Source organism: Stomoxys calcitrans, chromosome 2 (genome assembly GCF_963082655.1).
Source record: "Stomoxys calcitrans chromosome 2, idStoCalc2.1, whole genome shotgun sequence".
NCBI classification, from domain to species: domain Eukaryota; kingdom Metazoa; phylum Arthropoda; class Insecta; order Diptera; family Muscidae; genus Stomoxys; species Stomoxys calcitrans.
Genome location: NC_081553.1, coordinates 129,358,790 through 129,385,440, shown reverse-complemented (window position 1 = coordinate 129,385,440; position 26,651 = coordinate 129,358,790). Strand labels below are relative to the sequence as shown.

At 37.7% G+C, this 26,651-nt stretch overlaps 1 protein-coding gene across 1 annotated transcript; it reads left to right on the top strand.

Moving 5' to 3' along the window:
• On the top strand, positions 1 to 26,611 carry LOC106087182 (cardio acceleratory peptide 2b). Its single transcript, XM_013252142.2, has 3 exons — positions 1 to 362; positions 23,354 to 23,545; positions 25,404 to 26,611. The coding sequence occupies exons 1-3, from the start codon at positions 281 to 283 to the stop codon at positions 25,634 to 25,636; spliced, it is 507 nt and encodes a 168-aa protein (XP_013107596.2). The 5' UTR covers positions 1 to 280; the 3' UTR covers positions 25,637 to 26,611.
• Positions 26,612 to 26,651: the final 40 nt, after the last annotated feature.

The window sequence follows — 26,651 nt, the reverse complement described above, 5'->3', positions numbered from 1 at the left end:
TTGAACGTTCCACACCAAAGACGCTTCCAAACAAAAACTCATAACACCACAAGCCTCACATCACAAGAAACAAGAATAAAAACCCCAAAGTGTTGATTGATCCTTTTGTGCTTGTGAGAAAAAAAGAAAGGATTTTGTTAAAGCCATTGTTTCATTGTTAAGTGATTAGGACCTGTCCATTTACACAAAACAAAACTGAACCACATCCGCGAAGTGCTACAAGTTACGTTAAAGTTAAAATATTTTATTTTCTTGGTGCTGCTGTGAATTTTTAGACAAAATGATTATGAAATCATTGCAGTGCACCGATATTATTTTGTACTCGGTTTTGTTCATTACCATTGCGGCCCATTCAAATGCAGGTAAGTGTGATCAACCAAAACTGCGTTCTGCGAAAATTTTAGAAACTATGAAATACTGCAAAGATTTTATGACATTTTAATCTAAGCAGTAGAAAAAAAAACCTAAAGAAGTAATTTTTGACTACATATATTTGGATAATAAGTTATCAAAAGTAAAAACTGTGGTGCACAAACAATAATACCCGTATGTTATCCCACAAAAACTGACACAAAAGCATGAGATTTTACGCAATACTTTTTAATGGCTCGGAATTGGATATTTCAATGAGTGCAACGGAAAGATAAAACGAATATATCCCCGTACTTCTTCGGTGGTATAAAAACCAAGAAACCAACACCATTTTTAAACGTATTAAACAAACAACAAAAACATTTACTATCAAATAAATCCAAATTAGTTTTTTGCGGGTTTAAAATCATAATGCACAACCTATACTAAAAAGTTTTGCCAAAGAACCATGGGTCGATTATCAAAGCCGACATTAGTTTTTTGAGGGTTTAAAATCATAATGTACAACCTATTCTAATAACTTTTGCCAAAGAAACCATGGGTCTAATATCAAAACCGAGCTGTCGAGATTTTATACAATGAGAGATTTTATACAATTAACCCTAAATGAAATGCAATCGGCATACGGATATTATGAAGTTACCATAAGTATCTGACATACTATTATTTTTAGTATTTGATTGTAGGATTGCTAGGTTTAAATGACGGTCTGTCAACAGACTCACTTAGACGTTTTCTTCCATTGTGTTACCACAGGAACAGGAGAGGGAAGATGCCTTCTAATTCCTATCGTCCAGATCGCTTTAAAAAGCCCAACAACTTGTGAATGTTCACATCCGCTAATTCAGACTAGTGCTCAAAGAAATGAAAACCTTAAGTGGAACTCCTTCTGACTGCCATGCGGGACACACACACAGCAGATTTTCTATAGTCTCTTCTTCTTCTATGTCCACACAGATACTGCAGTAAGTTGCAAGAATGAGCTTTCTACATTCGGCAGGGCCGAACCTTGGGAACTCACCACCATGGATTCTACTACAAATTTACGCAAATTAACTTAGTTGAAGGACATATGTATAATCTAGGTACTAAATTTCTGCCAAATCACCCAAAAATTCAGTCCTCTAGGGCCATGGAAGACTAATCAGGAGAGAGGTTTGTAGGGGAGCTACATATGTCATTATAGGAGGCCGCTGTAGCGCAAAGGTTAGCAAGTCCGCCTATGACGCTGAACGCACGGATTCGAATCTTGGCGAGACCATAAAAAAACGCTTGGGTTCGAATCCTGGCAAGTCCATCAGAAAAAATTTTCAGCGGTTGTTTTCCCCTCCTAACGCTGACAACATTTGTGAGGTACATGCCATGTAAAACTTCTCTCCAAAGAGGTGTCGCACTGCGGCACGCCGTTCGGACTCGGCTATAAAAAGGAGGCCCCCTTATCATTGAGCTTGAACTTCAATCGGACTGCACTCATTGATATATGGGAAGTTTGCCCCTGTTCCCTAGTTCAAGGGCAATATTTGCAATTTGCAATGTTGGCAACATTTATGAGGTATTGTGCCATGTAAAAATTTGTCCCCAAAGAGGTGTCGCATTGCGGCACATCAGTATACAGACAGATTTAAACCGTCCTTAATGCGGTCGAAAAAGAACACTAAGTGCAAAATTTCAGCCAAATCGGGCAAATATTGCGGCTTCGGGTGGTCAAGCTGTCAAATCGGGAGAGCGGTTTACATGGAAGCTATATTAGGTTATAAACCGATGTGGGCCGAATTTGGTGCGGTTATTGGAAGTCGTAGTAAAATACACAATTTCAGCCAAATTAAATGACAAATAAGGATTCTACGGGCTCAAGAAGTAAAAACCGGGGATCGGTTAAAAAAATTTAACAACCATCGGACAAAAATTAAGGCTTCTAGGGGCTCAAGAAGTCAAATACGGCTATGGGGCTATATCAGTTTATAGACCGATATAAAAACCGATATGACCCATTTGCAATCGATCGATAGTTATAGTCCGATTCGGACCATAATTGAATTGAATGTTAGAGACCACAGAAAAAATCATTGTGTAAAATTTCAGTAAATTCGAATTGGAATTTGCCCCCTTTAGGGGCTCAAGAAGTAAAATAAGGTGTTCGGTTTATATGGGAGCTGTATAAGGCTATAGACCGATTCGGACCATATTTTACAAGTATGTTGAAGGTCGTGGGAGAAGCCGTTGTACAAAATTTTAGCCAAATCAAATAATAATTACGCCCCCTGGAGTATCAAGAAGTCAAGATCCCAGATCGGTTTATATGGCAGCTATATCAGGTTATAGATCGATTTGAATCATATTTAACACAGTTGTTAAAAGTCATAACAAAGCACCTCATGCGAAATTTCAGCCAAATCGGATATGAATTGCGCCCTCTAGTGCCTCAAGAAATAAAGATTCAAGAACGGTTTATACGGCAGCTATATCAGGTTATAGGCCGATTTACGCCATACTTAGCACAGTTATTGGGAGTCATATCGAAACTCGTTGTGGCAAATTTCAGCCAAATCAGATAGGAATTGCGCTCAAGAAGTCAAGACCCCGGATAGGCTTATATGACAGCTATATCTGGTTATAGACCGTTTTCAATCATACTCAGCACAGTTGTTGGAAGTCATTATAAAAAAAGTCATGCAAAATTTCAGCCAAATCGGATAAGAATTGTGCCCTCTAGTGGCGCAAGAAGTCAAAATCCCAGATCGATTCATATGTCAGATATATCAAAACATGGACCGATATAGCCCATTTACAAACCCAACCGACCTACACTAATAAGAAGTATTTGTCCAAAATTCCAATGAGTTACAATGATGAGTACCCTCCATCCTATAGTGGAGGGTATAAAATATCGCGTCATTGATAAAAATCGATCTCTGACCTTTAAAAAGTTCTACTGAGCATTGCTCCTTTTCATCTCAAGTAATTTCACACATCATTAGTACTTTGACGTGAAAGTTCGCTTGCATTTATGCTTTTATCGCTTTACTTAAAACTGATTACACTTATACGAAGTACGCTAAAGTGAAAATTACGGATAAGTGAAACTAAGTCGATGTATTTTAAGCGTTTCACTTATACAGTTTCGACTGTATCTTTATGGGGTCGCCATATTCTATATACCAGGTGTTAAGATATAATTAAGTAAAAGTTAAGTTCGGCTAGGCTGAATCTTATATACCCTCCACCACAGATCGCATTTGACATGTTCTTTCAATGTATTTTTAAAATATATAGGAACCGTATGAAGTTATGGACCGTACTTGTCATGTGCTGTTTCAAAATACTACGTTTAGAATGTGTGCCAAATCGGATAATACTTGCCTCTCTACAGGCTCAAGACCAAATCAGGTTTTCGGTTCATATGGGACCTATATCAAGTTACGAACTGATTTAGATCTTATTTAGCGTAGATCTTGGAAGCCGAAAACAAAGTCTTCATGGGAAATTTCTGCCATATCGAATAATTGCGACCTATAGAGGGCCAAGAAGCCCAATCGGGAGATTGGTTCATATGTAAGCTACATCAGGTTATGGATCGATTGGGACCATACTTAACACAGTTATCAAAAATCAAAAAAAAATGCGACATGCCAGATTTCATTCAGATCGGATAAGAATTGCTTCTTTTAGAGTGGAAAACCTAGTTCAATCCGGTTCGACAACAACTGTCTTCCATGGATTACCAACCATTTTAGATTAAAGTTACTGAATTCATCGAATTGTTATTTAAAATGAATTATTAGTATAACAGATTGTATATCTAACACCCGGCAACCCTAATTGCCTTAAGTTGCACCCCTATCTATCTCACTTCTTTATAAATTTCCTGAAATAGATTTCTTTGATAAGCCATAAATTATTTTCATGTTGCCTTTAACACTCACACACCCAAATACTCTGAAACACATAAAAACTGAAACTTGGCCTTTTTCTTTCTGGTCTTTTCCTCTGCTGCTACTTGTCTGGGGTATATGCTTTACATCTTAAAATAGTCCACTTTCTTACAGAAGGATCTGCTGGACTTGTACATAGAGGTTCAAGAAGTCAAGTCAGCAGATCAGTTTACATGGCAGCTATATCACATCATTGGTCGATTAGGCCCATTTACAACCCCAACCGATCTACACTAATAGGAAATATTTGTACATAATTAGCGTGCATTCGAAATACCCAGCAATTGCGTACCAAAAAATTTGGACAAACTTTGAAGTAAAATCGAAAAACTTTTGGACAGCTGTATTTACCGTGACGATAAGTCACTAACAAAAACCCATCTGTCGGATTTAACGTTAACGTTAGAAAAAACAACAATCATTTATTTATAAAACCAAACTAGTTTAACCAGAAGAATATCAATACGATAAATTGTAACCGGAGAATGCGAAAACGGCCAATATAATGTCAAAACGATCAGGAATATGTTTGCTGGGTCTCAGATAAATATTTCGCTGAGTTACAAACACAATAGCGAAATTAGTATACCCCATTCTAAACATCTAACAGGACTATGACACAGCTATATTTAGACTGAAAGCAAGACTGTTTATCAGTCAGATAACCCACTTTTGACAGCAACCAAATGGCATTCCTTGTTCTACTAGATCATTCAAAGACATTTGGTTGTGGTGATCATAAAATTTTCAACCTTAAACTTCGGGAACAGTTTTCCTTTTCTACCACTGCTATCAAATTGCTTTGTACGTATCTTGCCCAACGAATACAATCAGTTGTACTCAATGAGACTGCTTCGTCAACATTATCAGTTCATAAAGGCGTTCCTTAAGAATCTGTTTTACGTCCGCTTATTTTCTCTATGTATATTAATGACCTTCCACAGCAACTTCAGAATTCGCGTATCCACACACAGATAAAAATGATTTTAAAAAACAACAACTTTTGTCGAAAAAATAACTACGAAATTTGTAAATTTTCCTGCAACAATTCAATTTGAATCAGTTCAAGTCGACTGGAGCATCGATTTCTGTTATTACCACTTGTGATCTTTGTGACACATACGACAGTATATGTTTACTAGCTGAATGAGAAAAATGAAACAGTTATTGCAGTTTTAATATAAGATACGATGATCGACGGTATCAGACGCTTTACTCTGGTCCAAAAGACGAAAAAACGACACCATTTCATCATACATGATTACGCAAAAATTTTCACTAACATCTAATAGAGAAGTGCATCCTAATACCTTATGCCTTAATATAACACTAATACATCTTGTGGTGTGTGATTTTAACTTAAATAAATAAAATAAACAAATGAATGTTGGAGGGTATATAAAACTTAACAAATTATAAAGCTTTATCGAAATATGGTCCGATTTGGACCAAATACTATTATTGGTATTCAAAAAAAGTGATATAGATGATCGGATGTTTATTTCATTGTAAAAAGAAAGGCATTTCATGAAATTTTTCATAACCTAAGGAGGTCGCCAGGTTTTAAATCACAAGATCTGGTTGGCCGTTTGTGATCACCTCTTCCAGAGATAACACGACTTGGAAATTTTTCCCATAAAAATCAATGGTTTCGATGCTTGTGTGGCACGTAGCGTCATCTTGTTGAAAGTAAAAGTTTTCCAATTCAATACCATTCAACCATGACCATAAAAATTATTAATCATCTCTCGATACCGCAACCTATTCAACATAACTGTTTTATTGTCGAAATGAAATGTCCAACGACCCCACCGGACCAACCATAAACCGCTTATCCACAATAACAATGTACTTCACTACAACCAAAAAACATATCAATGACTGCAGTCCGATTTAATCCGAATTTAAGCTCAATGATAGGGGTCCTCCTTTTTATAGCCGAGTCCAAACGGCGTGCTGCAGTGCGACACCTCTTTGGAGAGAAGTTTTACATGGCATAGTACTTCACAAATGTTGCCACCATTAAGAGAGGAAAAGCACCGCTGAAAATATTGGTCTCGCCAGGATTCGAACCCAGGCGTTCAGCGTCATAGGCGGACATGATAACCTCTGCTCTACGATGGCCTCCATGTTAATTATTTTCCATTTTTATACCCACCCCCATAAGATGGGTGTCTACTAATCTAGTCATTCCGTTTGTAACACCTCGAAATATTTGTCTAAGACCCCATAAAGTATATATATCCTTGATCGTCTCGATATTCTGAGTCAATCCAGCCACGTCCGTCCGTCAGTCTGCCGAAATCACGATAAAGATCGAACGCGTAAAGCTATCCGCTTGAAATTTTGCGCAGATGCTGAATATTGATGTAGGTCGTCGGAGATTGCAAATGGGTAATATCGGTTCAGATTGAGATATAACTCCCATATAAACCGATCTCCCGATTTGATTTCTTGAACCCCTCGAAGCCGCAATTTTTGTCCGATTTGACTGAAATTCTGCATGTAGTGTTTTGCTTTGACATCCAACAGCTGTGTCAAGTGCGGTTCAAATCGGTCTATAACCTGATATAGCTCCCATATAAACCGATCTCCCTATTTGTATTCTTGAGTCCCTGGAAGCCGCAATTTTTGTCAGATTTGGCTGAAATAGAGCATGTAGTGTTTTGTTATGACTCTCAACAAATGTGCCAAGTACGTTTCGAATCGGTCTATAATCTGATATAGCTTCCATATAAACCGATCTTCCGATTTGACTTCTTGAGCTCTTACCATCTGCAATTTTTGTCCGATTTGGCTGAAATTTTTGCATGCGGTATTCTGTTACGACTTCCAACAGCTGTACCAAATACAGTCCATATCAGTCTGTAACCTGATGTAGCTCCCATGTAATCCGGTCTCTCGATCATCCTTGTTCGGTTCCTAGAAGCTTTAATTTTTGCTGGCTTGACAGAAGTTTGGCATGTACAATAAAATTATGCCCATGGTGATGAGTTCCCAAGATTCGACCCGGCCGAATATGGTGATGGGTTCCCAAGATTCGACCCGGCCGAACTTAGCACCCTTTTACTTGTTAATAATGGCGTAGTTTATACTTGTCAAATTTCAAATAATAAGATCATCAAAAGTGACTGCTTCCGAAATACTGGGTGCTTTAAAATAATACCTCTTTTTGGAAACCCCTTTAGTAAGTGTTTATGGAACTACCCGCTTTTACTTTAAAATCTATTTTTTTTTTTTTTTTTTTTTTTGTTACGCACATTTTGTTATTTACTCACTGTTTTATTGAAACAGCATCACCTATGCTATATTCCAGAATCAATTCTAAACATCAATAAATAACATAGCATAGGTGTTTAGAAATAGTGCCGTCATTAGCACAGAAAGGAATAATTGACTGAAATGACACGTAAAGTAAACTAAAGGAGATTAGCATGAAGCACATCATCACACAAACCATCTTTCCTTCATGACGACATGCTAACGTTTCGTTATTATTTCAACTAACCCCAGTCGGACAATGATTACATTACAGGCAATAGGACAATGTACAAAATGTCTTATTCCAAGCCAACTTAATTAGAAAGGTGTCAAAAGAATTCAGCGTCAATACAGCGACAGATTTTAACGAAAGAAAATATAGGGGCTGCTCCTTCATTGTTGGCTAGGACACCTTAAGTACATCAAGAATGCATTAAGTCTAATTAGTAACTCAACTCAAAAGCATTTAATCAATGAACTTTAAAAACCAAAATACTACTTGTAACGGCCGTATTTATTTACCTTGATTTTTATGAATGTTGATTATTATAATTATATGTTTGACAATTTGAACTTAATTTATATTTTCCTTAACTGTCCCAACTACCCTCATAAATTGTAATTTTTGTTGAGAGAAAATATGTTTTACTTTTGTATTTCATTGTTTCAAATTGTTCCATTTTAATTCCATTGGATACTAGATTGTTTTCATGATTTTACTTGTCCCTTTATAAGTCAATACATTTAGCTATAAGTTGTCATTCTTTACCGTATCTTGACAAATAAAGAGACTGCAAACCTAAGTCTTCATCGTCTTGTTTTCCTTTTTATAAAATCATATTAAACATAAAAATAAAATTAATACCAAGACACTAGCTGACCTTCGGGACTCCAGTGGCTGGTAATAATCTGAGGACAAATACTGATTATTATCTTATTTGAACCAGATTAATAAATAATAATACTCCTCTAAATAATCATTTATTACAATTGGCGCCCACCGTAAAATTTTTAAATATTTTGCTGAAAATTCTACAACAGTTTTGCATAAAATATTTAAATTTTTGCAAAACATAATTTTCGCAAAATAAAAGAAGAAACGTGTTTCGCATTTATTCAATTGCCGTCCACTTATGCTGCTGTTGCCGTCGCTATCATCAGGTTGAGTTGTTTGTTGTTGTTACAAAAAGGGAATCACCATACGTGAGTCATCGCCCACGGTTGGTTGTTGTTGTTGTGACTCCCGCATGTTTTAACTCCACATCTCATTGCTGTTGCTTCAGCTCCAGTCTATCAACAGTCTAGGCAAAGGGTTTTGTTGTTGCGAAAACATTTCTTCTTCCCAGCATTTCGTTTTACCAGTGTGTTGTTGCTTTGCTGTGATCATCACATCAAGAGATATACACATTGCCTACCAAGCCGCTGTTCCAATATCACTTCGTAACTTGTGCTTGTGCATATGTTGGTTTCGCTCATCACACACAAGTTGTTGTTGGAGTAAGTCTTGCTTAAAGCTTTAGCTGTTTCTCCCATTGGTGTCGATTAAATTCTCTTGCTCTCACTGGAATTCGAAGTGTTTTACGTTCCATCAATCTTTAAGATTCGAACATACATACATACTCTTCTGGAGAAAGATATTCTCTTAGATAGACTCAACAGGGTTACCATCAAGCCTTAATAAAGAAAATTCTTGCAATGAAGAAAACGCCAAGAACAACCATGAATTCTTTAAGCGCAGGTATTGTGGATAGCCAAAACCCAAATAACACCATGAATTCTAATGGAAATAATGCAGTTTCTACGGTAAATAACGATCAGAATTCGAACATGGGTCAAGTGGCAATTGATCAGTCTGCTAATACCGAAACTAGTAGGACTATGCCATCGACCAGTTCACATCAAAATAATTTCCAATTTCAAGGCTCAGCCCCAGCAAATATGCATCAATCGTCATCTAATATTCCAAATGCTAGTACGGCTTATTCAGCACTGAACGCAGATTTTTCCGATCGGAATAGCCAGAGTTCGTCAAATAATAACAACTTAAACGAGCAGTTAATTGCATCATTGTTAAGTAATGTCCAAGTAAGACCGCAAATTAGCGCCACATTTAGTACTTGCAGCGCACGTTTTAACGGCTCAAGTGATAAGGAAAATGTGGAGGATTTTATTGCAACAATCCTGGTCTACAAGGAATCGACACACATTTCTGATCGTTTGGCTCTTATTAGTATGCCCCTTTTGTTAGAAGGATATGCATCATCATGGTGGCAAGGAGTTAAAGATGAGGCTAGCACATTCGAGGATGCTATTAATCTGTTAAGAAGTGCATTTGCGCCCATCAAATCTGATTGGAGAATTTACTCCGAAATTTTTAAGGACAAGCAGAAACCGACTGAAAGCACTGACAGTTTTATCTGCAGAAAACGGCGGTTATTTGCATTATTAAAAGAAAAAGTTTCCCAGCGTGCTATTATTGATATGATCTACTATCAAATCAATGTCAACATTCGGGAGAAAGTGCCAAGAGAAGCTGTGAAAACGTTTCAGGACCTTCTCAGTAGCGCTCGAGAAATAGAGCTATTCATGACTGAAAATAAGACAGAAATTGTCATTAAACCCCAACTTTCTCGAGAAAAGACAAATGTTCGTTGTTCATACTGCCGTAAAAAGAACCACACAGCCGATGTATGTTACAAGCGAATAGAGGTCGAAAAGAGGGGAAAGACCAAAGATGAAGTAAAATTGAACTGCTATGGCTGCGGTGCTGCAGGATTTTACAGGTCAAACTGTCCAAAATGCAACTACAAAGAGATAATGGAAAGCCCAAAGGAACTAAACTTAAATAGTATTCAAACCACAATTGTTGGTAGAAATGTTCCAACCATAAATATAAATGTCAATGGATCGGACCAAGAAGCTTATCTGGACACAGCTGCCAGGACAAGCATAGCTGGTTACGAACTTTTTATGTTATTGAAGAAAAAGGAGGTCCCATTTCAAGAAGTATTTGCAGAGGTGACATTGGCTGACGGAAGTTCGAGAAAAGAAATGGTCTTATCGACCATAGCCTGTATTCTTATAGGCAAACGTTTTAAACGAATTCGTTTTGTTTGCTTGCCAAAGGCAAGAAACAATCGAACCCTAATTGGTATAGATTTTCTGGAGCAATGTGGAATGGTTATGGATTTAGCACAAAGGACTTGGCATTTTGTTGACGAACCATCCAAAATCTTTGAATTTAAATGTACGCCATCTAAGGCTATTGAAAAACGTAGTCAAATGAATGCTAGTACAACAAAAACCGAAAGGGAGAAAGAAAACGTTCAAGATTTTTTATCATGGTTTGTAGCATATGGCGAAGAAGACCCAACACATCCAAATAATGTTGCTGAATTTCCCGCCAACGACTACTCTCCAGGAGGTATCACAAAAATATTTGCTGATGCTATACCACAGGATTTTGAAATCCCAAATGAAAATAATTTATTCCCTCCATTGAAGAAAATGAAAAAACAAGCGGAAACTGAAGTTTTACCGCAAGCGGTTACATTAAACGCGATCGATTTTGAATTTCGAGAAAACGAAGCTGAACATTTGACTGAAAGTCAAAAAGATTTATTGAAAAGCGTTATCAATAAGCATAACGACATATTTGAAAATATTGTTGCTCCAATAGCCAACATTGAGCACAAAATTAATACCGGAAATCATCTGCCAATAGCCAATCCACCATACCGGATCTCACCAGCTATGAAAGTGAAGTTGAAGGCAGAATTGGATAAAATGTTGCAAGATGGAATCATAGAAGAAAAGGAATCTCCCTGGGCATTTCCAGTGGTACTTATACCTAAAAAGGATAATGAAATTCGACTGTGCGTAGACTATCGCAAATTAAATGCTATAACTGTCACCGACACATATCCATTACCTCGAATTGATGACCTACTTCATGCAGCTAAAGCAACACCGTATATGTCGACATTAGACTTAAAATCTGGGTACTGGCAAATAAAACTTGCAGAAGAAGATAAGCTTAAAACAGCTTTCACCACACCATTCGGTATATTCGTATTTAACCGAATGCCATTTGGACTCAAGAACGCTCCGGCCACTTTTCAAAGAATAATTGACAAGTTTCGCTCAAGTCTGCCAAAGCTCTTAATACTGGCTTATCTTGACGATATTATTATTTGCTCTCCAAATTTTGAGACCCATTTGTCTGATTTAGATCAAACCTTCGAGAAGCTTAAAAAGTTTGGTTTTCATTTGAATGACAGAAAATGTTTTTTCTGCAGATCAGAGGTCAAATACTTGGGACATATTTTGACTACAAGCGGTATTAAAATTGACCCAGAGAAATCTGCAGCCATAATTAATCGGCCAAAACCGAAGAATTTGAAACAGCTCATGTCTTTTCTTCAAACATGCTCTTGGTTTAGGCGATTTATTCCCGATTTTTCCAAAGTTGCCAGACCCCTATCGAATTTGACAAAGAAGAAAGCTACATGGAACTGGGGGAACGAAGAAAACCAGGCATTTAATAAATTAAAGCAGCTGTTAAGTTCTCCTCCAGTATTGCAACAAGTTCAAGAATCGGCACCATTCCTTCTTAGAACAGACGCGAGCAACTACGCGATCGGGGCTGTACTATTGCAGGGGGAGAAAGATAAAGAACACCCTATAGAGTACGCCAGCCGTCTGCTTATACCCGCAGAACGCAATTACTCAACAACTGAACGTGAAGCTCTAGCCGTTGTTTGGGCTATACAGAAATTTAGAGGCTATGTAGAAGGTTCGGAAATCACCATTTTAACTGATCATCAGCCGCTGAAATGGCTCTTTGCTTTAAAATCTCCAACAGGAAGACTAGCACGATGGTCTTTATTTCTACAAAGCTATAATCTACGCTTCGAATATACCCCTGGAAGGCAAAACGTCGTAGCAGATACTCTTTCTCGTCCACCATGCGAAAGCGAACAATGTTGCATTTCATGCGAATGTAACTCGATTGATATCGATTTTCCTAGAAAAGGATCCGAAGAATTTCGCAAATCCCAGCTTGACGATCCCGAGCTCAAGAAAATCATTGACTCATTTGAACAAAATGATGAAAATTCATACAGACACGCAAGTCGTGGCTACATAATAGTCGACGGAATTCTGTATCGTTATTGCTCTGAACAAGACTCGGAAAACGGCCAGCTTGTCATACCAAACTCTTTACGAGAAGAAATCTTACAAAAATACCACAAAGACGCCACAGCAGGACATTATGGCATAGACAAAACTATTGCTCGTATTGCCCCATTGTTTTATTGGTCTGGAATTAGATCGGATATCACGAAATATGTGAAAGCATGCGACGAATGCAAAAAGTACAAGCCGAGTAATATGAAACCAGCTGGATTGTTGCAAACCGTCAGTAGTAGACAGCGATTTGAAATTATAGCCGTTGACTTATTTGGACCATTACCACGAACTAGCAATGGACATCAATGGATCCTCGCCGTCGAAGACATCTGCAGCAGATGGATGGAATTGTTTGCCCTTAAAGAAGCATCGGCAGAAAATTGTGCTTTAATCTTACTGAACGAAATCATACTTCGATATGGCGTTCCACGCAGAATTCATACTGATAACGGATCTCAATTTATATCTGCCTTGATGCAAAAATTGACTTTTTGTTTGGGAATCCAGCAGACTTTCACTCCAGTGTATCACCCAGAAGCGAATCCTGTGGAAAGAAAGAACAGGGATCTTAAAACCCAACTGTCAATTTGTGTTGGCAAGGATCATACCCAATGGAATTTAATGTTGCCATCAATTCGTTTCGCAATGAACACTGCAAAATGTGATAGTACAAAGCACACTGCGGCATATCTTACGTTTGGAAGAGAATTGAGATCTCCTACCGAAGTGCACTATGACTTCAAAGCCATAATCAAAAGTGAGAACTTTATACCGCAAATCACACCACACTTATTGAGATTAGCAGATACCCTTGAAATCGCTAATGAAACACAAGAGAAAATGCAAGACAAAAATAAAGAAAACGTTGATCGAAAACGCAAATCTCAAAATGATTATCAAATTGGCGACAAAGTATTGGTCTCAACGCATGTCTTAAGCAAAGCAAGTCAAAATTTAACTTCAAAGTTTACACCACGACGTGATGGGCCATATCTTATTATTGGGAAAAAAGGATCAGCTTGTTACACAATAGCTAAGACTGATGACCCAAACACACCAATATCAACACATCATGTTTCAGCGCTCACACCATATGAAGGCGATGCTTCTGCACCAATCTACCCGATTCGGAAAAGAGGTCGTCCGAAAACAACAACCAATACAAACGCACATCAGCAACGGCTGCACACACCAGCAACCCAACACAACAATCAACCGAATGCGGGCACTACTGGAAGAAGCAACCAACACAACACTCACACTTCTACACCCAGAAGGTCCACACGATTGACGAACAAGACTAACCATTAAAGTCCTGGTGACATCATCGAGGCGATTAATGCACCAGAGGGGGAGGATGTAACGGCCGTATTTATTTACCTTGATTTTTATGAATGTTGATTATTATAATTATATGTTTGACAATTTGAACTTAATTTATATTTTCCTTAACTGTCCCAACTACCCTCATAAATTGTAATTTTTGTTGAGAGAAAATATGTTTTACTTTTGTATTTCATTGTTTCAAATTGTTCCATTTTAATTCCATTGGATACTAGATTGTTTTCATGATTTTACTTGTCCCTTTATAAGTCAATACATTTAGCTATAAGTTGTCATTCTTTACCGTATCTTGACAAATAAAGAGACTGCAAACCTAAGTCTTCATCGTCTTGTTTTCCTTTTTATAAAATCATATTAAACATAAAAATAAAATTAATACCAAGACACTAGCTGACCTTCGGGACTCCAGTGGCTGGTAATAATCTGAGGACAAATACTGATTATTATCTTATTTGAACCAGATTAATAAATAATAATACTCCTCTAAATAATCATTTATTACATACTAACATTTAGTATGGATTGCTTCCCAGTAAGAAAATGTGGACGCTTTGATGTCGTTGGACGATTAAAAATTTATGCAATTTGAAAAAATAGATTGAGTAAAAAGCTAAAGTTTTAGAAATATTGATCATAAAATGTTCCGATAACGTCTTGAAACAATTGGTAACTGCATAAACCTTTGCTGGACGGGTGACAAAAGCCTTTTTAGGAAGTCATATTAGAAAGAAGTAAAAACATGCTAAGTTCGGCCGGGTCGAATCTTGGGTACACACCACCTTAGTGGTGGTGAGGAGGTGATGAGCAGCATAGTTGTATTTTATGCAACAAATGTCTGCCTAACCAGGCAAAAATCGCAGCTTCTAGGCCCGTAAAAGGCTATTCAGGAGGTTGGTTCATATGGGAGCCATGTCAGATTAAAGACTAATTTTGACTATACTTACCATGCATGTTTGCATTCATAAGAAAACACAAAGTTCCACTTTTCAACCAAATAGACTTACAATTGCGGCTTCCAGGGGCTCAAGACACCAAATACGTAGAGGGCTTCTATGGACCTATTGCGAACGTACACGGCTTTTGGAATCGTAGCAGAATTTCAGCCCAGTCGGATAATAATTACTGTTTCTAGTGGGCTCAAGAAGTGGAAGGACCACCCTTTATAGGAACTATATCCAAATCCGGTCCGATATAACCTTTTTTTCAATCCATAACGAATTAAACCAATAAGAATTATCTTTATTCCTACGACCGCTATCGTGACTTCCTCCGATACACGGACGGTCATGGGTAGATCGATTTAGAATGTCATACTAAACTATCTAAATAAAGCCCTCATACGATAAGTGTAGAATATTGCCTACAGGATATATAAATTGAATTTATTGTACCCTCCACCATAGGATGGGGGTATACTAATTTCGACATTCTGTTTGTAACTCCTCGAAATATTAGTCTAAGACCCCATAAAGTATATATATTCTTGATCGTCATAACATTTTTTGTCGATCTAGCCATGTCCGTCCGTCTGTCTGTCGAAAGCATGCTAACATTCGAAAGAGTAATGCTAGCTAACGCTTGAAATTTTGCACAAATACTTCTTATCACTGTAGGTTGGTTGAGATTGTAAAGGGGCCATATCGGTCCATGTCTTGATATAGCTGCCATATAAACCAATCTGGGATCTTGACTTCTTGAGCCTCTAGAGTGTGCAATTCTTATCCGATTAGAATGAAATTTTGCACGACGTGTTTTGTTATGATATCCAACAACTGTTCTAAGTATGGTTTAAATCCGTTCATAACCTGATATAGCAGTCATATAAACCGATCTTGAATCTGGACTCCTTTTCCCACTAGAGGGCACAATTAATATCCGATTTGATTGAAATTTTGCATGACGTTTTTTGTTATGACTTCCAACAACTGTGCCAAACATGGTTCAAATCGGTCCATAACCTGATATAGCTGCCATATATACCGATCTGGTTTTTTGACTTCTTGAGGCTCAAGGCGGCCTAATTTTTATTCGATTTGGGTGAAATTTTGTACAACGGTTTCTACCATGACCTCCAATATACGTGTCAAATATGGTCTGAATTGGTCTTTAGCCTGATACAGCTCCCCTATAAACCGATCTCCCTATTTTACTTCTTGAGCCCCTAAAAGGTCCAATTCTCATTCGATTTGGCTGAAATTTTACTCATATACTTCTACTGTGGTCTCCAACATTCAATTCAATTAGCAAAGCAATTCTTTTCTTTTATCCATTGTTTATGTAAAAGGAGGTACAGAGAATGAACTCGACAAATGCGATCCATGGTGGAGGGTATATAATATTCGGCCCGGCCGAACTTAGCACACTTTTACTAGTTTTTGGAATACGTAAATCTTCAGCTCCAGTAAGTCTTTAGCTGAACCTGCCATTTTTATATACCACCATGAGATGGGGGGTGAACTTATGAAGTCATTCCGTTTGTAACACCTCGAAATACCGATCTGAGACCCTACAGAGTATATATGAATATATCGTCGTGTCGATCTAGTCATGTCCATCCGTCTGTCGAAATTAAAACAACGTTCGAATAAAGATATCCGCTTGAAATTTTGCATTGATACTTCTTATCTATGTTGTTTGTTGAGGATTGAAAATGTGTCATATCGGTTCAGATTTGCATATAATCAGATTTGCATATAAAAATCGATCTGCAGTATTGATTTATTGGGCCCCTAGATGCCTCTATTTTCACCTGCTTTGTCTGAAATTTGGTACAAGGACTTTAAATATCTGTGCAGAGTATGATCCGAATCGGTCTATAAACTGATATAGCAGCCATATAACTTCATTTGACTTTCATAACATTTGACTTCTGGAGGACCTAGAAGCCTCCATTTTCAACAGATTGGCTAAAATTGTCACAAAGACTTCTGCTCTAACTTTCAACAGCCGTGCCAAATATGCTCCGAATCGGTCAATATCAGTCTATATCAGTTTATAACCCCCATATAAACCGATTCCCGAATTTTATTTCTTGAGCCCCCGGAAGCTTCAATTTTCATCTAATTCGGCAAATAGACTACTGCTATGACTTCCAATATCCGTGTCAAACATTATTCAAATCAGTCTTTATACTGATATAGGGCTCCATATATACCATACCCCGATTTAACTTCTTGAGTCCGTAGAAGCCGTAACCAACTTCCGAATTGGGTGTTGCTAAATAATTCAAATACTAACTGAGTTATTAAAGGTACATTTTTAGCAAAATCCATGGTAGTTGATACTCAAGATTCGGCCCGGCCGAATTAAGTTCGTTTTTACTTGTTGGGTACTAAAATTGTCATAACATATCCTTCTTTTCTTCATTGTACTGTAAGAAATTTCACCCCAAAGCAAAACATTTACTGAAAATCGTCTCTCCTTTTCACCTAATTCCATATTAATTATTATCTATATATCGCAATCAGCTCCCCTTTTAAACATCCAAATAGAGTGAACGTTGCTCACGTAGTTCACTGCACCCTAAAAGGAACGATTTCTGATGTAGTCCTTTTGCCCATTGAATCAATGTTCAAATTATGCAAATTTAAATGTAAATAAATTAGCATTGTCCCACTCGTCGCATTTCATAGAGACAGCAGGGCATACAAGCATATGCCACCACATGGCAGATTATCACTTTACGGTCACAGATAGAACACAGGTGGCATGAGTGGCTAATACTACAGAGTGAAGGCACGAGATTAGCCCCAGGAGCAATTGATTGCCATGGCTTAATAGTCCATCAAAGCGAAATCAAAGCAACAAGTGTCAAGGGATGACTAATAAGTGGCATGTTGGTAGATATTATCTCTTGATGAGGGAACGTATCAATCCCTGTTCTGGCTCAAAACAGCATGCGTTTCTGAAAAGACAAATGCCTACAAAATCTTCCCTAGGGCTATGGTTTGGCCATAAAAACTGGGGATGGACTATTTGTGATATTCCCTTACCTATGTATGCCTTTTAAACACTATGTAAGTTGCTTACAACTATTACTCGGTGTTAGGTAACCAAATATAAAAAATATTGTGGCATCTTACAAAAAATAAGAATGTTTCCACAATTAAATACCTCATTCAAATGGATTTTTATATACACTGTTGAGTGGAAGGGACATGTTTTTATCTCGCTCGCTAGAACAGTTTTTGCACCAGCTACTCAGAATCTTATATCTAACAAGTAAGAGCGTACCAAGTTCGGCCTGGCCGAATCTTATATACCCTCCACACATGGATCGCATTTGTCGAGTTCTATGCGCGGTATCTCTTTTTAGGCAAACAAAGAATATTGAATAAGAACTGTTATGCTATTGGACCTATATCAAGTTATAGTCCGATTCGGACCATAAATGAATGCTGAACATTGAAGAAGTCTTTGTGTAACATTTCAGTTCATTGGGATAAGAATTGCGCCTTGTAGGAGCTCAAGAAACAAAATCTGTAGATCGGTTAATATGGAAACTGTATCAAGGTATTGATCAATTCAGACCATATAAGACACGTAAGTTGAAGGTAGTGAGAGAAGCCGCTGTACAACATGTGGAACTAATCGGATGAGAGGCTCAATAAGTCAAGATCCTATATCGGTTTATATGGCAGCTATATCATGTTATGTACCGATTTGTGTCATACTTGGCAGTTATTGGAAGTCAAACAACAACACCTCGTGCAAAATTTCAGCCAAATCAGATGAAAATTGCGCGCTCTATTGGCTCAAGAAGTCAAGATCCAAGATCGGTTTATATGACAGCTATACCAGATTATAAACCGATTTGAATCATAACTAGCACAGGTATTGGAAGTGATACCAAAACACCACGTGCAAAATTTCAGTCAAATCGGACGAGATTTGCACCCTCTAGAGGCTTAAGAAGTCAAGACCCAAGGTTTATATGGCAGCTATATCAGGTTATGGACCTACTTAAACTATTCTTAGCACAGTTGTTGAAAATCATAGAAAAACACCTCATGCTAAATTTCAGCCAAATCGGATAATTATTGCGTCCTCTAGAGGCTCAAGAAATCAAGACCCAAGATCGGTTTTTATGGCAGCTATGCCAGATTATAGATCGATTTGAACCATTCTTAATGCAGTTGTTGAAAGTCATAACAACACATGTCATGCATTATTTCAACCAAATCGGATAGGAATTGCTCCCTGTAGAGACTCAAGAGTTCAAGACCCCAGATCGGTTTATATGGCAGCTACATCAGGTTATGGACCGATTCGAACTATTCTTAGCACAGATGTTGAAAGTCATAACAAAACACCTCATGCAAAATTTCAGCTAAATCAGAAAAGAATTGCGTCCACTAGTGGCTCAGGAGTTAAGACCCCAGATCGGTTTATATGGCAGCTATATCAGGTTAGCTTTACTCCTTCGAAAGTTAGCGTGCTTCCGACAGACAGACGAACGGACGGACGGACAGATATGGCTAGATCGACTTAAAATGTCATGACGATCAAGAACATATATACTTTATGGGGTCTTAGATGAATATTTCGAGGAGTTACAAACAGAATGACGAAATTAGTATACCCCCATCCTATGGTGGAGGGAATAAAATCAATTTGTGGTTGTATGTAGGTTCGTTTGTTTGTGTGTTCCTTTGCCGAAACGGCTAAAAAACGGCTGAACCGATTTTCATGAAATTTTCACTGATGGTGCATAAGGATCCCGTGGTGAAAATAGGGTACTACATTTGTTGCTACCCGAAGGGGGCGGACCCTCCTCCTTACCCCAATTTTCAGAAACGGCAGATCTCTGTGATGGGTGGTGCGATTTAAGCGAAATTTTGTGTGCTCTCTTATAGTAACCCAAAATCAAAAATTTGGTATCCAAATTTCGGATGGGGTATATATATATATAGACCAATCACGACAATATGGGACTCTACTGAAAGGTATTTAAGAGTAGAAAATGTATTTGATATCCAAATGTCGGATTAAGTGTTTGGGGGACCACCACAACCCCCAAAACACCCCTAAATCGGGCATAATTACCGACCATAGCAATATGGGACTCAAATGAAACATATTTACATGTAGAATGCAAATTTAATATCCAAATGTGGGACCAAGTATCTGGGGGTCAACCCCTACCCCAAACAGTACTTATTTAATGACCATGGCAATATGGGACTTAAATAAAAGGTATTTGCATGTAGAATAAGAATCTGATATTAAAATGTGGGACCAAATGTTTGAGGGGCCACCCATACCCAAAAAGGACAAATTAACGATTACAGCAATATAGGGCTCGAATGAAAGGTCTTTGGGAGCAAAGCACGAATCTGATATCAATATTGGGGAAAAGTGTCTATGAGGCCACCCCACCCCCATATAGGAAGGATTTGCTGATCATATGGGCTCAAATAAGAGGTATTATTGCCCGATTTCCCTGATACTATACCTATGAGTTTTCGACACCTGAATCAAATATGATTCAGACCAGCAATCATGGTAGTGGAGTTGTTATAAAAGATAATGGTTAATTTAAGTTCAGCACGGCCAAGCTTAACAAATTTTTATTTGCTATTTGTTTGTTTTATCCAGCTGCCACTAGCTGATGATAAAACAATAAATGCATATTTATAGCCAGCCAGTAAATTAATAAATGCCACTGCTGCTTAGCTGTACTCTATATGGGCAGTGTTGCTAATGCCACAGGTAGCGATGCTAATGCTATCACCAGATATGGGTAGTAACGGATGTAAGAAATAGAGTATTAAAGAAAAAAAAACGCCCTTAATTACCAGGAGAATAAATAAATTATTTAAATTATTTATTTATTTTTTTATAAGTTATAGTTTATAATGGAATTAATTGATGAAACTGCACTGTTGTGAACCAGCACAGTAAAATATAAGATATAATCTTGTTGTGCTTGTTGTTAAATAAATGAAATATCTACGGAAGAATATATGGCCGGGAAATATTGGATGTTTTGGTAAAAATTGTGCAGATGTAGTTCCTCCGTTCCGGAAGACGTATTAGCATAAGTCTTGGCACAGATTCTACAGGGCTACTTCTATTAAGCCCTACTTCCAAACAGCCTGGTAATATTAGGTTTGTAGACTTCTATTAGGATGATTCCATTAAAGATGTACAGGTAGGCTTTGAGATATACACGAAATAACTAAAGAGTGATTTTTTAGCTATTCTCTTTTTGCCAACACTGGTTTAAACAGCTCACGCACGTTTCGTGTTTTCTTTCATTGTCAAACATCTTCAATTTGGTCTATAATTTAACCATGAATCGTTTAACAAACAAACAACGCTTTCAAATTATTGAATTTTATTATTAAAATGCGTCCTCTGCTAAGAAAGTTCATCGTCCGTTTCTTTCATTGAGCGACGAAGCTCATTATTGCTCAATGAGTACGTAAATAGCAAAATTGTCGATTTAGGAGTGAAGATCAGCCAGAACCATTGCAAGAGCTACCAACGCATTCAGAAAAAGTCACAGCTTGCTGCGGTTTATGGGCTGGTGGCATCATTGGACCGTACTTCTTCAAAGTTGATGCGAATCCTAATGTAACTGTGAATGGTGAACGATATCGTGAGATGATATCCAACTTTTTTTTGTCCAAAATACAAGAACTTGACGTGCATGACATGTGGTTTCAACAAGACGGTGCCACACAGCACGCGTAACAATGGATTTATTGAGAGGCGAGTTCGGTGAACATTTTATTTCACGTTCTGGACCAGTCAATTGGCCGCCTTAATCGTCCGATTTAACGAATATAGATTATTTTTTGTGGGGCTATGTTAATGCTTATGTGTATACAGACAAGCCCCCTTCAATTGACGCATTGGAAGACAACATTGAAACATTTATTTGTGAGATACCGTCCGAAATGTTAGAAAGAGCGTGCCAAAATTGGACTAATCGGATGGATTATTTGAGGCTCAATCACGGTCAACATTTGCATGAAAAAATCTTCAAACATTAAATTATATGGACCGTACTATCGATTCAAATAAAGATTTCATGCTTTTTTCTGAACTTTATGTGTATTTTTATTTTGAAAAACTTTCCTGAAGCTCTTAAAAAATCACCCTCTAGAACTCAGCATATTGAAAATAATTACCCGATCACTGTAGTGTGTATCAAAAGGATATCTCACTGTTACAGATCTCATAACAAAATGGCTGAACAACTCAAAATTCTGCTGTTTTATGTGCTCAGCACAAAGACAACCTCAGGCAACTCTAGAGTTGAGGAGCTTGCTAAACTAGGGACTTCTTTACACACTGGAACTGGAGTCTGTGGTTATACTCCTAACGACATGTAAGCTGATTCTTGGGTGTAAGGCCCAAGGGCAACGGATGACAAACGGTCACAAGTTAGGGTGGTCCACTCTAAACTTGATAAGATCAATCGCTTTACTGACATTGGCTAGAACATAAGTCGCATCGTGTCTATTGAAAACTGCTACAGTTACTTTACTTACAAAAGCAATCAACGACAGCATTTGTATGTCGCCAAAAAGAGTTTCCTTCGATTCATCCCTTTATGAATAGTATTTTTATACCCACCACCGAAGGATAGGGGTATATTCATTTTGTCATTCCGTTTGCAACACATCGAAATATCCACTTCCGACCCTATAAAGTATATATATTCTTGATCAGCGTAAAAATCTAAGACGATCTAGACATGTCCGTCCGTCTGTCCGTCTGTCTGTTGAAATCACGCTACAGTCTTCAAAAATAGAGATATTGAACTGAAATTTTGCACCGAGTATTTTTTTGTCCATAAGCAGGTTAAGTTCGAAGATGAGCTATATCGGACTATATCTTGATATAGCCCCCATATAGACCGATCCGCCGATTTAGGGTCTTTGGCCCATAATAGCCACATTTTTTATCCGATTTTGCTCAAATTTGGGACAGTGAGTTGTGTTATGCCCTTCGACATTCTTCGTCAATTTGGTCTAGATCGGTCCAGATTTGGATATAGCTGCCATATAGACCGATCCTCCGATTTTGGGTCGTTGGCCCATAAAAGCCACCTTTATCTCATAATTACCCATGAACCATTTAAAAATATACCATATATTTTGGTGCCCTTAAAAGCTGAAAATCACTTTGTGAAATTTATATCTCCTACGCCAAATGTTAAGGTTTATAAAATATTCTTACCGACACCCATTTGTTAATTCCCTACGTTTGATGTGCTTTTCTTTTGTCTTTTTCAACAGAGTTGGAGCAAACAAAAAACCGTAGGGCTGGTGGTGCATCAGGTCTCTATGCCTTTCCACGCGTCGGTCGTGGCGATCCAAGTTTAACAAACGCCGGTTTACACAACCCAGATGCTGAAGATGCCGCCGCAGCTGCAGCAGCAGCGTCCGCATTTGATGTGCTTTATCCAGGATCTTTTGAGGAATATGAAGGTTAGTTCATAAATAAGATAAATCCTTAAGAGTTGAATTATGTACACGTCCAAAGGTTGAGGATAGTAGCAACGGGAGAAAAGGAGAGACGAGAAACGCCTATTCCGCAGAAAAAAAAAATTAAATGGAAAGACGTGAGTGTGAGCGAATTGAGAAGTATAGGAGTCAGAATGAAATCTAGAAATTCTACCAAAGAATCAAACGTCAAACCGATGTCTTTGGTACAGGTACAACCTTTTGCATAGACATAGAGGGAAATCTGGTAATTGATACCGATAGTGTGCTGAGGATATGGAAAGAACATTTTACCAGCTACTAGTGTCCGACGATGGCGGCAAAAAGGATACCGCAGAACCAATCCCTGATGATGGTATAGAATGTTTACCTTCTAGTCAGAATGAGTTCCAAGTAGCTGTGACCCGACTGAAGAACAACAAGGCAGCAGGAGTCGATGGGTTGCCCGCTGAAAAATTTAAGACGGGAGGCGACACGCTGATAAGGCGTATGCATCGGCGCAATCTGGCTAGAAAACGTATACCCGATAATTGCAACCTCAGCATTCTATGTTCTGTACACAAGAAAGATGACAAGACGGAATGTGCCAATTACAGAGGAATAAGTCACATCCCCATCAATAGGTTAATTGGATCCCATCAATGTGGCTTTAGAACTGGTAAATCCACCATAGACCAGATATTCACACCGCGCAAAATCCTGGAAAAGACCCAAGAAGGACCTATCATCTTTTTGTTGACTGAAATAGTCAGCAACTTTATTTACCTTAGCACCGCCGTAACCGAAACGAATGACACCAGTTTTGAAATAAAAGGAAGAATAATACTGGCAAACAGTTGCTGCTTTGGATTAAGTAGGCCGTTTAGAAAAAAGGCCACCTCTTGACAGACGAAAATTTCTCTATTCAAGACACTGATACTAACCGTGTTGCTATATGGTTCTGAGGCATGGGTACTTGTGAAATCAGACGAGCAGTGCTTGAAGTTTTTGAGAGAAATATTCCTCGTAACATGTATATACGAGCCAATAGAAGTAAAGTAAGAACTTTGGGGAGGAAAACGAGAGGAAATGCCGATGAGCTTTTCCAAAATGTATATGGAATTTGGCAGAATATCTTACAGGTTCGCTAAACAAAGATAGTTGCAAGCCTTCCTCTCAAGCTAAAGAGCAGTATTTGCATCAAAGGCTTACCAAAGATTTAGAGTTAACTAAGGTTTTGGTAAGATAAGTTTAGAGTTGCATTTTATATTTTTATACCCTACACCACCACTGTGGTACAGGGTATTATTGATTTGTGCATTTGTTTGCAACGCAAAGAAAGAGAAGAGCTAGACCCATCGATAAGTTTACCGATCGGCTAAGAATCACTTCCTGATTCGATTTAGCTATGTCCGTTTGTCCGTCTGTCTGTCTGTCCATGTATTCTTGTAATCAAGGTAATGCGACTGTCCGACTTTCAAAAAATTTTGCATAAGTCTCTTCTTTGGTCCAAGGACGAACACATCGGTCCAGATTTAGATGTAGCTCACATATGTATCTTTCATCCGATGTGCACTTTTAAAGCTGTAGAAGCCACAAAGTTTGGTCCGCTCCTTACCACATTTAGCATGATGTGTTTCGTGTGACGTCTTAATACGTGTGCAAAATTTAATCTAAATCGGTTCAGATTTTGATATAGCTCCCATATATAACTTTTATCAGATTTGACCTATTAAGGCCAAACATCAATTGATTTAATTAGGTAAAATTTAAACCAATTTTAAGCCGCTTTGTTCAACCATTTTACATCATATATCTTACTTTGGTGTTAACTACTAAAATGTTCCAATGGTTTTACTTACAGAATACCCAAAATCAGATGTAAAACGCAAAGCAAATTTATATCCAGTGCCAAGAGTGGGACGCATGGACCCAGAAATGCGCAAATTGGCTCTATTAATGGCCTTACAAAGAGCCCTCACCAAAAAAGCTGAACCAAGTGCCACAAGCGGTGTATGGTTTGGTCCTCGTTTGGGTAAACGCAGTGTGGACAATCAAAAAATCGATAACACCAGAGGCCAAAAAGAGGAATACTAAATTGGCCTGGACTTTTAAGTTCGGCAATGTGATGACGACGACCCTGGCAAATACCGAAATGACTATGTGGATCACCTAAATACATACTTACACACATAAATACATACATACACCCAAACATGATATAATAATAAAGAACTATATACTGAAGCGTCTTTGCAAAACAAAAAATGCAAACTGCAGGCTTCCAGGCAAAAACATTCATATATACACAATATATATACATATATGCAAAGAGACATTTATAAATATACTTATATACACACACCATTAATGTACTTGTACAAACGAACAAAAAAAAATAGAAAACATGAACCTCCATTGCAAAGAGATCAATTTTTGAATTTTCAAAATCCTTTCTTAAGTTTGTTATTCAGAAAGAATGGTTAGCCTTATTACCCCCTTAAATAAAACATTGACAAAATTTGTAAATTTATTTATTATGAACATATTGGTAGGACATAGACTTACATACTTCAATTTTAGTTTTAGTCATAGAGTTGATGTTTTGTCCTTCAAAAAACAATCACGTGGGCTGGTGTGGGCTCTCATTTGATATCATAGTCCCCGTCCTTCCTATCGCGGCTGGCCTGGTATCTCATGAAAGTCCTTACACTTAAAAATACAACAACATTTCATACTACAACAACCATACTGGGCAGCTTATGCCTTAAAATGAGCATCTACTTGAAACATCTATGCTGAAACATCGACTCTCCTAACAATTATCGATTGTCTAAAAAGGAAAACAGTAACATAATGAAAAGGTATTGTAAATACGATTAGACAATGTATGAATTTTTATAGATGTACTCACATATTTACATTTACACTAGGTCAAATGTTATTGTATATTTTGTGACTTATTGACTAAATGAAAAATGCCACACATTAGTAAATACTTAAAAACAAAATAACGAATAAATACATTTTCCCATAAATCGCAACTACATTAAAAAACAATCGTTTTAATTCAAAATAAAATACAATGTATGGTTACTGGAGTCATTTTTGG